The sequence below is a fragment of the Homarus americanus genome, unplaced genomic scaffold (assembly GCF_018991925.1).
Source record: "Homarus americanus isolate GMGI-L3 unplaced genomic scaffold, GMGI_Hamer_2.0 scaffold43152, whole genome shotgun sequence".
Lineage (NCBI taxonomy): Eukaryota > Metazoa > Arthropoda > Malacostraca > Decapoda > Nephropidae > Homarus > Homarus americanus.
This window is the reverse complement of record NW_024720226.1, coordinates 69,239-84,713: the sequence shown is the minus strand read 5'-3', so window position 1 is coordinate 84,713 and position 15,475 is coordinate 69,239. Positions and strand designations below refer to the sequence as shown.

At 39.5% G+C, this 15,475-nt stretch overlaps 1 protein-coding gene across 1 annotated transcript in view; it reads right to left on the bottom strand.

Annotated features, from left to right (window-relative positions):
• Positions 1-3,432: 3,432 nt before the first annotated feature.
• Positions 3,433-15,475, bottom strand: part of LOC121860460 (oplophorus-luciferin 2-monooxygenase non-catalytic subunit-like) — a 39,132-nt gene continuing 27,089 nt past the window's right edge. The window contains exons 7-9 of the mRNA XM_042357616.1: positions 9,275-9,374; positions 6,308-6,427; positions 3,433-4,074 (exon numbers count right to left, since the gene is read on the bottom strand). Coding sequence (XP_042213550.1) covers positions 3,758-4,074; positions 6,308-6,427; positions 9,275-9,374 — 537 coding nt within the window. The 3' untranslated portion in view covers positions 3,433-3,757. The remainder of the gene's footprint in view (positions 4,075-6,307; positions 6,428-9,274; positions 9,375-15,475) is intronic.

Sequence of the window (15,475 nt, the reverse complement as noted above, 5' to 3'; positions counted from 1 at the left end):
AGCGATGTGGAGTAGTCAAGGCCTTATCTATTTATGGTATGAACAATTTAAAGTATTACTGGTCTGTCTGTGACGTTAAGGGGTTGCCAAGTGATCTCAGCTGCTGTGTGATATTTTGAGGGTGATTTGGTTCTTGTTCTTCTGTTGATGTTTAGGCCTTGTTTTGATGTTTAGGTCTTGTTTTGATGTTGTTTAGGTATTGTTTTGGTGTTTAGGTCTTGTTTTGATGTTTAGGTTTTGTTTTGATGTTTAGGCCTTGTTTTGGTGTTTAGGTCTTGTTTTGATGTTTAGGTCTTGTTTTGATGTTTAGGTCTTGTTTTGATGTTTAGGTCTTGTTTTGATGTTTAGGTCTTGTTTTGATGTTGTTTAGGTATTGTTTTGGTGTTTAGGTCTTGTTTTGATGCTGTTTAGGTCTTGTTTTGATGTTTAGGTCTTGTTTTGATGTTGTTTAGACCTTGTTTAGAAATATGTAAAGCAAGGGAATGGGTATATAACTTAGACTATAATTCATATTAAACTCTACCCTGAATCCTATCTTTGAGATGAGCACACACACACACACACACACACACACACACACACACACACACACACACAAGACAGAGCTACTTAATATCCATCTATCTGGCCATTGCCGTCCAACAGACACCTTCAAGCGAAATGGCCCTCTTGGGAACCATTCAGAAAGTCATTTATTTCCCCCATAGTTTCAACCAACGCCTCAGAAAATCCCTTTTTATCCCGTAGATTGAACCATATGTCTCTATAGGGAGGCTAACCACGACCTCCCGTCATCGTTGTGTCGTGGAGAGGAGATCTGTCTTTAAAAATTTATGATGGTTAATACCCGTCTGTCAGGGGCTAGAGGGTGAGTATCGGATCGTGGCTTAGGGAGACTTGATAACCTCGATGAACATAATATTAATTACAATTATTATTATTTATTTATATGTAATAATAAAATACCCACTAATGAAGGTTATTCATCTAAAATAAATAAATTACAAAATCCCAAAATATTGTAAACAACATTTGAATTATTGGGACCCATGTGTTGCAAGATACCGCCCTGACTGACTTGACAACGTGGCGTTTCCTGTATGCGGTTATAATACCAATAATTTTTCTCTTCAAACTTAGCCAGATTTTGGACCAAGTTTACGGTCTTAAGATTGTATGTTCCTCACGACCCACTTTGGTATTAAACGCCGTGGTCTTGTTAGGGTCGATATATTCCAAAAGTGACATAGATGTTTATTAAAGAGATGTACGATCCTAATTATTTCTTTATTTTGTATTTTTATTTAGTATTTTGTAGCTATTTTTAATATGACGGTTTGATTATTTATTTATTTACGTATTACGTTTTTGTTACCTTGGTTGTTAGAGGGAGACACACACACACACACACACACACACACACACAGTCATACACATACACATGACAACAGTTATACACAGTCATACAGTCAACACCCCTCCTTACTTTGTAATAGCTTTGAATACTGTTTTGTTGTCCAGCAGCTTAGAGCATTACTCTCTCTCTCTCTCTCTCTCTCTCTCTCTCTCAAACGACAAAACACCCTACAATCTTTTCGTCAGAACTACTCAGTGAATTCAAAAAGCAATTACATTTTGTTGTTGCGTAGCGGGTATGTGTGTGTGTGTGTGTGTGTGTGTGTGTGTGTGTGTGTGTGTGTGTGTATGTGTGTGCATGCTTGTCCAAACACGCACACAGTAAGAGCGACGCTCACACGGAATGACTTATGAAGGTACACACACAAGGGGCTCTCACATCTAATTCTTATTTACATGAACTGACGCAGATTCATTTCAGCACTAGCCCCGGTACAGCCCACGCTAAGCCAAGTAAACTGCATGAGTAATATACACAATGGAATATCCAACACTAATCATCTCTTTCCTCTTCCTTAACGAACCAATTTGTGCTGTTTTTGGTGACTCTGGTCTTGCTATTTTGGCTGAAGATTTACTAATTATCTTTCATGTCAAGAATGAGGACTAATTTGTTTGAAATGGTTGATGATTATCTGTTAATATTTAAATTTCATCACTTGTTCAAAACAAACATACAGACATGTCCAAGGGTCACTTGATACACGAGACTGTTGGAAAATGTAGAATATGTGTTCATGAGGTCTCCAAACAAAGACACTCAAGGGGAGACTGTGTTAGTAAAATGTGTGGTCCAGCCTTCACAAGATTTGACCAAGGCTACTGCGTCGTGTGAACAGCCACTAACTTCACCCAGAAAAAGTAAAAAACTCTTACTCCTGGTCAGCTTGTGGTAGTCACGCCACAAATGTCTGGAATTGGAACTTACCCAAGATGATAACCTCTGATGAGTCGCGGTATGAAATTTAGGGGGGGATCGGAAATTGATTTAGAGCTCCCAGTGGTAATACCTTGAGGGGTTTATGGTCTATCACAGGGGTTAGGGCACCTGGGTCCTCAGGTAATGTGTGTTATTATCATTGAGTTTTGGGAAATGTATTGAAATATTATCCTGAAGAGGCACCAGTAATAATAATAATAATAATAATAATAATAATAATAATAATAATAATAATGATAATAATAATAATAATAATAATAAATACATCTAACAATATCATAAATAACAAACTAATTTCATAAGCCCTAACGAAAATATATACACAACAAGTAAAGACATTTCATATAATACACACTGTTGTATACACACTCAGGGCGCCTCATACACCCACCAGGGAGGGGGAAAAACAATTACACTTCACATTGAATGAATATATTAAGAGTAAATGTATATACAGTATATATCTTATTATATATACATCACGCTATTGTTTAAGTGTTTCTTTATACAAAACAAATCATACACTCTTTCAATGTATTATATATTTATTTTTTGATGGTAAGGGAAGTTTGAAATATTCCATTAAATCTCAAATCGAATTTCCAGTTTGAACGATGCCGCTAAAATTTACAAACAGAATTTCATTAATCATTGATACGTCAGTTAAGGGGGATAGAAGACTGGACAAACTGAGTCACATTTCAGGAGAGATAAAGTATAACTGATGTTGAAGAGCAGAATGCAGGCGGAGTTAACCTTTTATTATGATTGCAATTGAGGTGTTTTAAAGTCACTGCAGTCTGTCTGTCCTCAGTTGATGGGATCTATTTGTCTTCAGTTTGTTTGATGGTTGGTTGGTATTTTACGTCAAAACTTTCATGAAATTTAGATTTATTTTTAATTTGTATTATTAACTCTTATAAACGTTTGTATTTTGTGTAGGATAATGTTAATAGTGAATACATTAATACATTAATTCCCTTGAGACTGGCTGTAATTTTACCTCTCTGTGTGTGCATTTAAAGGTAATATCAATGTTTTTTTTATATAAGGTAATAATAATAATACTAATAACATAAGTGGTGATGTATTCTTTAATATCAAGTGAGATACAACAGTTGTAGTTTGCCATGATGAATTTTTTTACTGTCACGTTACAAGAATATTTTTCCTCTTGTGAAAATTAAAATAAGAAGTGAAATTCTTTCTTTATTGATATATACCATTACCATCACTTTTTTACACTTCCATATTGCTATAATGCTTGCCCAAAACCACCACAATCCTCACTTACCTACCATCACAATCCTCAATTTCATATCACCACAATCCTCACTTCCAGACCATCACAATCCTCACTTCCATACCACCACAATCCTCACTTCCAGACCCTCACAATCCTTACCAAAACCACCAGTTACAGATACCAAAGATACTGTTACTCTCATTTCCTTCAGTAGAATCTACATCTCCACCCTCGTAGATACCGCCATACTCTCTCCTTCTCTCTCCTTCCTCCTCTTCCTTCTGTTCGTAGTCCAACAGAGGAAGACTAGTAGTAGTAGTGGAAATAGTAGTATTACACTGTTCAGTCAGCACCTGGACGTCGAGCGCGTCCAGGTAGGTGCGGTTGGTACACCTGGCGTAGAAGAGGTGATCAACGTAGTCTTTGTTACTGATGATCCACAACACGTCACAGTCACACTCCAGCTTCGTACCTGCCGGGGGGAGAATGAGGGAGAGTGAATAAGGGTCTTTTAGTGTGTGTGTGTGTGTGTGTGTGTGTGTGTGTGTGTGTGTGTGTGTGTGTGTGTGTGTGTGTAGAAAGTTATCATGTATTCGAAAGCAAATAGCGCATATGCCTTAAAAAAAAAGCAACCCCCGTTTTCTGATAGTGGAAAAACCTGATACAACCCTTTATTTAAAATGATGAATAATTGATCACTATGTGCTATCAATATTGACTTGCAATTGAGGAATACTGCGATTGAATGTAAAATAAATAAACAGAAACCCCCCAAGCCACTGAATTGTAAATGAAAGGATGTACAGTACACAGGTGTAAAACTCTACAGTATTTAGTGAGTGGAAAAGCTGTTATTTACTGCCAGGAGACTTACAACTTTGTGATGGAAGTATTTTACAAATGAATACACTCACTCTTGACTTATGAACTCAATGCAAAAATAATTAAAAAACTGGGAAAAGACTCATGGGACGATATACACAGTACTATTTTTTTTAGATATAGGTAGGATTCGGAGGAACAGGGAGTGAATTAAGTAAGGAACTGTTATATAAAAGTCCAGGAAATATAAACGTCGCTGGCCAGGTTATATTACAGGAAGAACGCATTAATAGTGAACATTGTTGGTGATCGACCGACTCATACGCAGTTACAGAAATATTGGGAAAAGGTACACATTATTTGGTGGAATTCCGGACTTGTTAAAATTTCAGAGGCGCCCAGCGGGAAGTAGAGCGTAGAAATATGATAATGATGATGATGAATTATATACGGAGGGGTGGCTATCGTCCATCATCGCTATGTTTATTAAAAGAAGTTGTCACATCCTTACACAAGAAAAAAAAATAACAACACCAGTTATTTCGTGTTTTTCTCTTATTCAACATACAACAACAATGAAAACACACACGCACACACACAACATCCTCTCATCCTTACTGTTCTTTCCCCACCATTCAGTTACGTAAGTTCTACACCATCCTCTAAAAAAAAAAAAAAAACCTTGATTGTTTGTGTTGATTGTTATTATTTCCCCACTGATATATTGGGTTTTAACGATGACAGACACGTTAATGTATATACACCCTCAAAAAAAAAAATCGAGATGGGATATTGATGGAAATGGCGTTGGTTGATTGTGAAGGGGAGGGGAGTGTAGATGGTATTTGGCTCTTCAGTTTCAAGGTGTAGTGATAATGAGTGTGATGATGATGATGATGATGATGATGATGGTAGAGGTAAAATTAAGTGGTAATAAGACTTTACCTTACCTTACCTTACCTTACCTACCTTACCTTACCTTACCTTACCATAGCATAATTTCAGATTTAAGAGTCTGACTCATAATTAGTCCTACTTCTATCGATTAAGTTACGTCCGAAGCTTGTTATGAATGGTACAGGTAGTGGTGTAATTTACATAAGAAACTTCACCACAGAGAGATTTCCTCGTGTACGCCGCCCACTCCTCATAGATGGCATGTGATAACGACCTCTCCTAGGCTGCAACATCATATTCCTACTTAATATAGCGGTCTGTTAATTTTATCGCTGTGCCGTTTGACAGGTTAGATAAAGAGATCAGAATAAATTAACAGTAATTTTTTTTTTTTGTCCTGACTGTTATGGTTTTTTTGTGTTGATTGCCTCTTGTGGTTGTTATATGGGTTGTATTTTAGGTTGTAGGTGGTGATTTGTATGGTATGGTAATATTTGCGGTTGTATGTTGTGATTGCGATTGTATTTTGTTTGGTTATATACTGCGTTTGTGGATGTACTGTATATTGCAATGGTGGTTTTATTGTCTGTGTTGTGGCTCTGAGTTGTGGTTGAGGTTATATGTTGTAGTTGTAGATTCTAGATACGGAAAATAGTTGTGGTAAATAGTTGTTGCTTTTGCATTGAGACTTGTGACCGTGTTTGTTATTGCAGGTTGTGAATGCGTTTTACCTTTGTTAGGAGTGTGGTTGTGGTTGTGGGGGTTGTGGACTATGATGGTGTTGTGGTTGTGGGTCTTGGTTGTGTGTTGTGGCTTCGGGTTGTGGATTGTGATAATGATTATGTTTGCGGTTGTGGATTGTGATAATGATTTTGCTTGCGGTTGTGGATTGTGATTATGATTTTACTTGCGGTTGTGGATTGTGATTATGATTATACTTGAGGTTGTGGGTTGTAGTTTATAGTCGAAGTTGTGGTTGTACTTACCCATCACGCTAAGGTAACCATAGTTAGTGGAGACGTTTTTCAGGATAGGCTCGAAGACTTCAGGTAACATGTGGTGGAATTTGTTGAAGTCGAAGGTGATCTTGCTGCTGTAGTCGACACCTGAGAACAAGAGGGATAGTGTGTGTGTTTTCCTGTCTCTCTATATATATATGTATGTGTGGCTTTATCCATCTATCTGTTGTAGCTAATATATATATATGTGTGTGTGTGGGGGGATGAGTGTGTGTGTGTGTGGGAGGGATTATGTGTGTGGGAGAGAGAGAGAGAGAGAGAGTGCCTGATCCTTAACTATGAAGGACTGATCATAAAGACACAAACAGAAGAGACAGGAGGTAGGCCCACGACAACAACACCAGACCCTAGATAGGAGGCTGACGTCACTGTAGGGGATACATGGGTGGTCATATACAACAGGAGTATTGTCTGTATTCACTCAGGTATGACTCGGGCGACAGAGGGCGAGTGTGCTGGTTGTTATCTTGGTTAGTGGAAAATGTTGTTGAATAAATTGACATAGACACCATATATCTGATAAAAGTGGGAACAGTAAGAATTGAGACAGATTAGAATAAGCAAGACATGTTTGTGACCACTGGCTCACCCACCTTGACCTCTGATCTTTAGTGATGGAGTTACCAAAACATTTCGGTGACCTACTTTGATCCAGTGTGTGTGTGTGTGTGTGTGTGTGTGTTTTTTTTTTCCGTAAATAAATCACCCAACCACACACTAGACCTCCACACACCCAAGACTCGGTTTACTCGGAGTTAGTCAATAATGGATCGATCTATCTCCTTGACAACATCTAATCTGGTCTGACTCAACCTACCCCAGAAACCCAGAATCTAAAAAAAAAATCTCTCTTTACGATATTTCACATCTAATCCGGTGGTGGTAGTAAGAGATTATATATATTTTGGTAGAGGTAGGTTAGGTTAGGTTACATAAGAACATAAGAATGGAGGAAGCTGCAGCGGGCCTATTGGCCCATACTGGGCAGTCCCGTTTACACCCAACCCCTAGTGCTCATATAAGCATCCAACCTATGTTTGAAGCAATTCAGCGTATTCGAGTTAATGATGATATTTGGTAACTTGTTCCATTCATCCACTACTCTGTTTCCAAACCAGTGTTTACCTATTTCACGCTTAAATCTAAATTTGTCTAATTTAAAACCATTGTTACGAGTTGGCTCCTTAAACATACCGAAGCAGTCAACATGAATTTGAGTAATGGTATGTACAAACTGGACAATGTTGTAATTAAGAAGATTTGTAACCAGGTGAGAAGGTTGGGTCACCTTACCCTCTGACCTGACTACCGACCGCTGCTGACCTGATCTCACCCTCCTATATATATATATACATATATATATATATATATATATATATATATATATATATATATATATATATATATATATATATATATATATATATATATATATATATATTGTTTTGTAGTTCTCCTTAGTCTGTACTCACCCACGAAGTTCCCAAGCGCTTTCGTGTAATCCACATCTTCAGGGGTGAGTACAGACTAAGGAGAAGTACAAGACAAGGTGTCAATTCATAGTCCGGGTTTTATCGTGTGGGAGGTGACTATTACTACACGTCATAGCTGCTGCCTCCTATCCCTCTAGCCTCTAATGACTCTTAACTGTTCATATCTCACGTAAAGCTACAGTGTGTCCTTCCCTACCAAGACAACCTCCTCTTAGTGATTCTATCCCTTTACGCCGTCACTGCAACGGACCAGGTCGAGGCTAGTGGGTACTTCTCTTCCCCTTCACTCTCGTGTCTAATTAGCTATGGTTACCTAAAGGTGAGATTATCACTTCACATACTTTTACGGCTGGAAAGTTAATGAGTAAATCCAAGGTTAGGATGCGGGTCAGGGTCTGTCTGGGGTTTAATGTGTCCCGTGACAGACTGGAGGAAGTGAAGGTGGTAGCGTAGGCTCAGAGGTGTACGTATACAGATGTCTGGGGGGGGTCGTTTACTTTCCCAAATTGTGAGGAACTAGACAAGAGGAAATAATTAAGTTCTCATCAGTGGCTTTTTTTTCAATGAACTCAGAGTGTTTTATTTCAGGATTTTTTAGCTTTGCCTTCAGCTCTCTCTCTCTCTCTCTCTCTCTCTCTCTCTCTCTCTCTCTCTCTCTCTCTCTCTCTCTCTTTTCAAGATAAGAGACAATATGAAACCTGTCTTGTAAACTGATCAAAATGGAGGAATACTTTACTCCAGCAACACAGAACAATAAACTACCTGAGTTAATTACCTGGGTGAGGATGACACACCTGGCCAGACGATAAAAAATCCATTTGGTGACATTATTTTTTTCTTCAAGGCTAATGTACTTTGTCTTCAGGTCACGAATCCTATCACATCTGAACCTCAATAAAGATCCCTGTTGTAAAATTACCTGAGTCCAGTTGCCACCTGCCCTTGGTCGTAATATGAGGGGAAAAATAATTCCACCACGTCTGTAATTGGTAACTAAATCCCACGAGACAAGAGAATAAAAAGTGGTAGTTTTATGTCGTAAATTGAGAAACCTTGTTAATACTATCTACTTACAATCAAGTTTTTCTCCACCTAGCTGAAAAAACAAATTAATGTCATGTCGACCATTATGCTTACCAAATCTCACTCGATCTCATTCCCAGGGTGATTATATCCCGGCTATTATATTTTATCGTCTGGTCTCGTATTAGTCTAGACTGGAACTCGGTCAAACATAGAAAAAAAATGAAGAGATTATTAGATAGCTGGCTGGTGTTTTGAGTTTCCTGACGGCTTGCACTCTCATTGAATTCAGCTGGTGTGTGTGTGTGTGTGTGTGTGTGTGTGTGTGTGTGTGTGTGTGTGTGTGTGTGTGTGTGTGTGTTTCTCGAAGTTATCTGCCTCACGTGAGTCTCCTGAAGGATGATGAAGGTGGACTTACCCCTGAATACATCCACGTCGACTGTCTCCATGTGGTTGCTGCGGGCGTCCATGACTCGTAAGATGGGCGTTGAGAACCAGAGGGAGCCCGTCGCGAGGTGCTAAAAGATCATAAAACCAATGTTAAACGAGCTGACTTACCGAACTCTATACACATCCTAGTCACCGCTTATACCGTGTTGTGTAGAGAAATTACATACGGACATATAAGAACTACCTAGAACGAGTTGATTGGGTGAAGAGAATTGTAGCATTAAATCTCCCCAGTGATTGTTGTTTACTTTTGATTGAACTATTCTGGCTAAACTAAAATAAAACCTGAAGATTAAGCACCCCAGTTTATTTCCTCTGATTATTAAGCACCCAAACGTTATCCTAACCTAACCTAACCTAACCAATAATGTATCGTGGAGAGATAAGAACTTAAAATTCATCCTAGACAGAGGAGGCGTGGCTCTCTCTCCCTCACTCCTGTTCCCTTGACATCATTGGTGCTGAAGGGAAAAATCAGGAGACGAAGGAACACTTTGAGAGATATATATAAAACACAAGGATAAATTACAGGAAAGGATGTGTTATTATCTCAACTAGTGTAATACATAACGTGAAGGAGATGTAATAGGAACGAGACAGAGACAGATGGAGAGATAGTCAGGAAGCGGGGTAGATAGAGAGACAAAGAGACACACAGATAAAAAAACCCGAGATAGCTAGAGGCAGAGGAACAGAGAAACAGAGATAGGCAAAGAGAGAGAGAGAGAGAGAGATTACGGAGAGAATGAAAGACAAAGAGAGAGAGAGAGAGAGAGAGAGAGAGAGAGAGAGAGAGAGAGGAGAGAGAGAGAGAGAGAGAGAGAGAGAGAGAGAGAGAGAGAGAGATTATGGAGAGAATGAAAGACAAAGAGAGAGAGAGAGAGAGAGAGAGAGAGAGAGAGAGAGAGAGAGAGAGAGAGAGAGAGAGAGAGAGAGAGAGAGATTACGGAGAGAATGAAAGACAGAGAGAGAGAGAGAGAGAGAGAGAGAGAGAGAGAGAGAGAGAGAGAGAGAGAGAGAGAGAGATTACGGAGAGAATGAAAGACAAAGAGAGAGAGAGAGAGAGAGAGAGAGAGAGAGAGAGAGAGAGAGAGAGAGAGAGAGAGAGGTAAACTAGAAAGAGACATTTAAAGACAGACAGACAAACAGAGCAGCTAGACCTCCAGCCTTTTGTCTCCCCCACCACACACTCCAGATCAAAGTGGAGCCTTATGCTGGGGCGGGGGTATATAGCTGTCTGTTTACTGTGCTCCTCTTTTAAACCTTTGTCTGTGTTTGTCTTCCTCAATACTTGGTTTGTTTTAAGTATTCTTTTTTTTGTACGTCGCTACAAAGACTGTCAATGTTGTCTGCTTGATTTGTTATTATTGTTGTTGTTATTATTATTATTATTATTATTATTATTATTATTATTATTATTATTATTATTATTATTATTATTATTATTATTATTATTATTATTATTATTATTATTATTATTATTATTATTATTATGATAATAAACAATACCAAATTAATACTTCCGTCCACGAATCTAGTTCTCAAACAACATAAAGATATATTTCAAAGTGTTCGTCTGAGCCAAGAATTCTGTGGACTATAGAAAGCTGACTCTAATACACAATGACCTGGATACCATTACCCTCACATAGCAGACTTAAGCCGCTTCTGTTCACAATATATGTTACGTCTAGGGTAATGGTTAAATGATGGCTAGACTATGGTCAAACATTGGCTACCTGATGACTAGACGGTAGCTTATCATGGCTAGACGCCCGCTAGTTCATGGCTAAACGATGGCCTGTTCACTGCTAGACGATAACTTGTATGGTTAGAGAATAACTAGGTTACAGCTAGGGCTTAACATAGCAGCAGTGACTCTTCCCCCAACACACACACCGTTTTAATGCTTGTCACCCCGACAGTCTCGCAGGTGAGGCACAGGATGATATAGTTCTCCTCCCAACGTCACAGCCAGGTGGGTGACAGGCAGGACTGGTTGGTCCCTTGAGGAGGATAAACATTACACTCACGCTGAGGAGAGAGAGAGAGAGAGAGAGAGAGAGAGAGAGAGAGAGAGAGAGAGAGAGAGAGAGAGAGAGAGAGAGAGAGAGATTCAATGGCACGTTTTAAATAGTAGTTTAAAAATCAAGTTGAGATGGAGTGTGTACTTATCTAGATAAATATATGTAATAATAATAATAACAATAATAATAATAATAATAATATACTGTTTATTAATAGAGTTGCAGCCGGTGGCTGAAAATATTCAGACTTACATTTGATTTAGACATAATGATATGTTATGCATTGAATACATTTACAGGGCTGTACAGTACATAAATCAGGAGTTGTTTATTATTTTAACAATAGATGGGATGGTGCTATTCTTATATCTATCGGTGCGGGCTCTTATGGGCTGAATTTTGTTGAAGTGGCGGACTGCGCGAGGTGGGCGGGGGACTGCAGGTGGCAGGAGGTGGCGATGACGAGGATGGTGTGTGTGTGTGTGTGTATTTATGTGTCTGTATTTGTGTTTGAGTATGTGTGCATATCTACTGTGGATGAACAAGCTCAAACACCCAAGACTGTATACGATCAATACAGATCACCGCAGACTGAGCGCAGGCTGTGGTCCCCCCCCACCCCAAACCGTCACCATATTAGAATAATGTTATCAGCTTAGGTTCCCGCAGCTTTTACCCCTCAAAATATATTCATGGTTCGTGGCAATGAATTGTAAATGATGACTGTATATTCATGACGGAATATCAAGCGGAGGTAAATGCAAAAATTTTCACTTCACTCAGAAGATTTCTCAATAGTGTATTCATGAGATCAGGTAGTGGAGATATTACCCCCATGATGTTACTATGAACTCGAAATATATTCATGTTTCTGTGTTGGATATTGTCGACGTGTAAAGACTGTATAAGCCAATATCATAGACCTCATCTTTTATTAAATATTTCCCATAAAAGGAAGGCCTGGGGGAAGTTCACGTGTGGCGGGAATGGCACTTTAGTCTATATCTAAGTCGTAAGAATATGTTGTTGTGTTTTTAGTTCTCTGTTATGATATTGTCCTCTAGTAAACAAAATAAGAGAGTCTCAAGGGGCCTGGTTCAATATGCACCATCGCATCTGGTCTTAACGTTCCCTTTAAAAACCCCAACAGAAAAAGTCTTGCCCAGTCAGGATATTCGTTGATCAAAAATACTGTGAAAATTCAGATTCGAGTTTTTTCCCCTCGAGTTCACAAGGAAACGAGCGTTCATACGCTCATGGGACACACACACACACACACACACACACACACACACACACACACACACACACACGCACACACACAATAAAACAGATTTAGGACTCAAATTTACATAATATGCGGCCATTAAGAGGCAAGTACCCCTATTGAGAGCCACAGCCGCGCCATATTGGAGTTACCCGATCAATTTGGCAAGTACTGAATCAAAAACCAAAATATGGTTTTTGATTTCACGTAAAAAATCAGCCGTGAATAAATAACTTAGGCCTACCTCCATCTGGACACATACAGTACATACACAATGGTACCACAGCATACACATACATACATAATAATACAATACATCAGTACAGTTACACACAATGGTACCTCAGCAGCACACACACACACACACACACACACACACACACACACACACACACACACACACACACACACACAATGGTACCACAGCAGGCTTCACTTGGCCAATCTGGTGACTGCTCTTACACCCACAAAACTAGCAATAGAGTCGCTGAAGCTGACACTATTCGGGTGGCACTCTGGCCCTCTCCTGCTAACAACCTGCTCCCGGAATTTACAAAAAAAAAACCCACACACATTTATATTTTCCCTCACTACCTAAAGATATAAGAACACCCATTAATCGTACTTATTTAATCTATAACATGGAAGATTACGTTAAAATGGCGTCTGAATTGTTCAAAGACTAAGCTGGTTAGATATGATCGCTGATTGGCTAGCTATTAGATGTTGGATAATGACCGTAATGTTGTTAGTCGTTAGGCTGAGTCAGGAAGGTGTGTTTGGTGCTGGTGATACGGCTTTCGGTGCGGCTTTTAACCCAGCCTGGTGCTTTTAACACTAACGCGAGTATTTCGTATTTTAGGAATTTTCTTGTTTAATTTGATGAATGAAAAGGAAAGATTACTTCTTCTCCAGGTGATGAGAAGTTTATAATGAGTTAATACTGAGGGAATAAACATCCAAAACACACACACACACACACACACACACACACACACACACACACACACACACACACACACACACACACACACACACAGGAGCTCTTAATGAATGAATTTATATACAAATAAAATGCAACAGCTAGAAACTAAACAAATAGAAAAGAGAAATGAATTATTTAATCATGTAAATTAACTTACAGCTTAATTGATTAATCAATCAACATATGACTGTGGAAATTATTTACGTTCTGTTTATTTCTTGATAAAATGACCTGTCCTGTGTAAAAATTGGGTCTCTCTCTCTGTGTGTGTGTGTGTGTGTGTGTGTGTGTGTGTGTGTGTGTGTGTGTGTGTGTGTGTGTGTGTGCCGACATCTAAGGAAGTGTGCCATCAAACAGTAGTCGTCCATGGTAGGATGGTGTGCAGGGGAGGTGTTGAATGGATCACTGTCTTCCATCTGAACAAGAGCACTTCACAACTGTTCAGGTAGAAGTTGTAAAGGGGAGGGGCCGTAACTGGTCAAACGGGCCCAGTCCTATTGGACCTTTGTCCTTAATTGTCCCATACTTAATGGTTCACTCTCCTAACTATCACCAGTCCTTAAGATCCCCAATCTTAATGGGCTCTATTGGTTTCAGTTCTAAATGGGTCAAGTACTAATGGGTTCTCAATACTAAAGGGTTTCAGTTCTAATAGGCCTAATCTTATTGGGCCTCAGTCCTAATAGCTCCACAGCTAACTTAAGGTAACCATTAGGTTTGGGGTTTATTCCTTTTAAGCACGAAGCATTATGGGCTCCAAATCCCATGGACCTAAAATTGAATGGGCCTAAATTCTAATAGTTATGACAGGTTAGAAAAAGGTAATCTAGGATGGCTATTTTAGGTCTTCTGTCTATTAGGACTGCAGCCGGGGTAGCAGGTGGTAGTGTTGACTAGTTCCTGGTAGCTACAGATCACCCTGGTGGAGGTCTGTACACGAGAACTCCTCTGACCAGGAATTGATTGGTGAGGTGAGGCGCCGTCCAATTGAGAGCTGAAGGGTGGAAAGTGGTCCAGGAGGGAGATACCTGGCAGAAGATATATCAGACGTGGCTTTTGACCAGTGGAAAAGAGAGAGTCAGATAGAGGAGGAGGAGGAAAGGGAAGAGAAAAATAGAGATACGGTTGGAAAGGATTTCCACTGGGTAGATGTCTTTTGCACGCACGCACACACACACACACACATACACACACACACACACACACACACACACACAGCACCTGTAACTAGCCTTTCCTGCCCGCTGAGTCCCTCCCAACTTTCTGCTCCTGCATGGCGCCTGACGTCCTTCTGCTGGGCCTCGTTACACAACTATTATTAATTTAATTACTAAAAATGCGAGGTTATGCGACCGCCCGGGGTAATCCAGCACGATTTCTGAGGCAGGACCACACTGGACCACATCTCTTGGGACCACAAGGATTACTATACTGATATTGGTAATACTGTTTGGACCACTAATGAATATTGTTGATAAAACTATTAATACTATTATTGATACTATTGTTAATACTATTATTGGCATTGTTAATATGTCTACTACTACTACTACTACTACTACTACTACTGACTATCGTAAACACTGCCCCCAACATCTACCTTGAGAATACTAGTATTACTACCACTGACATTGACAACAGTATCACCAACACATCACCAACATCTCAACGATAACACTAACGACCACTTCACCGTTACCAAAATACACGATATAAACACCACAATTATTGATCTCCTTTACCAGCATCACCACAATTCACGCCACAAGCACCACCTCAACCACCATCGTCGCCACCATTATCAGCGCCATTACCCCCTTACCTCCACCATCACCACCACTATCACCACCATAACCCCCTCCCCACCACAATCACCACCACTACTACCAT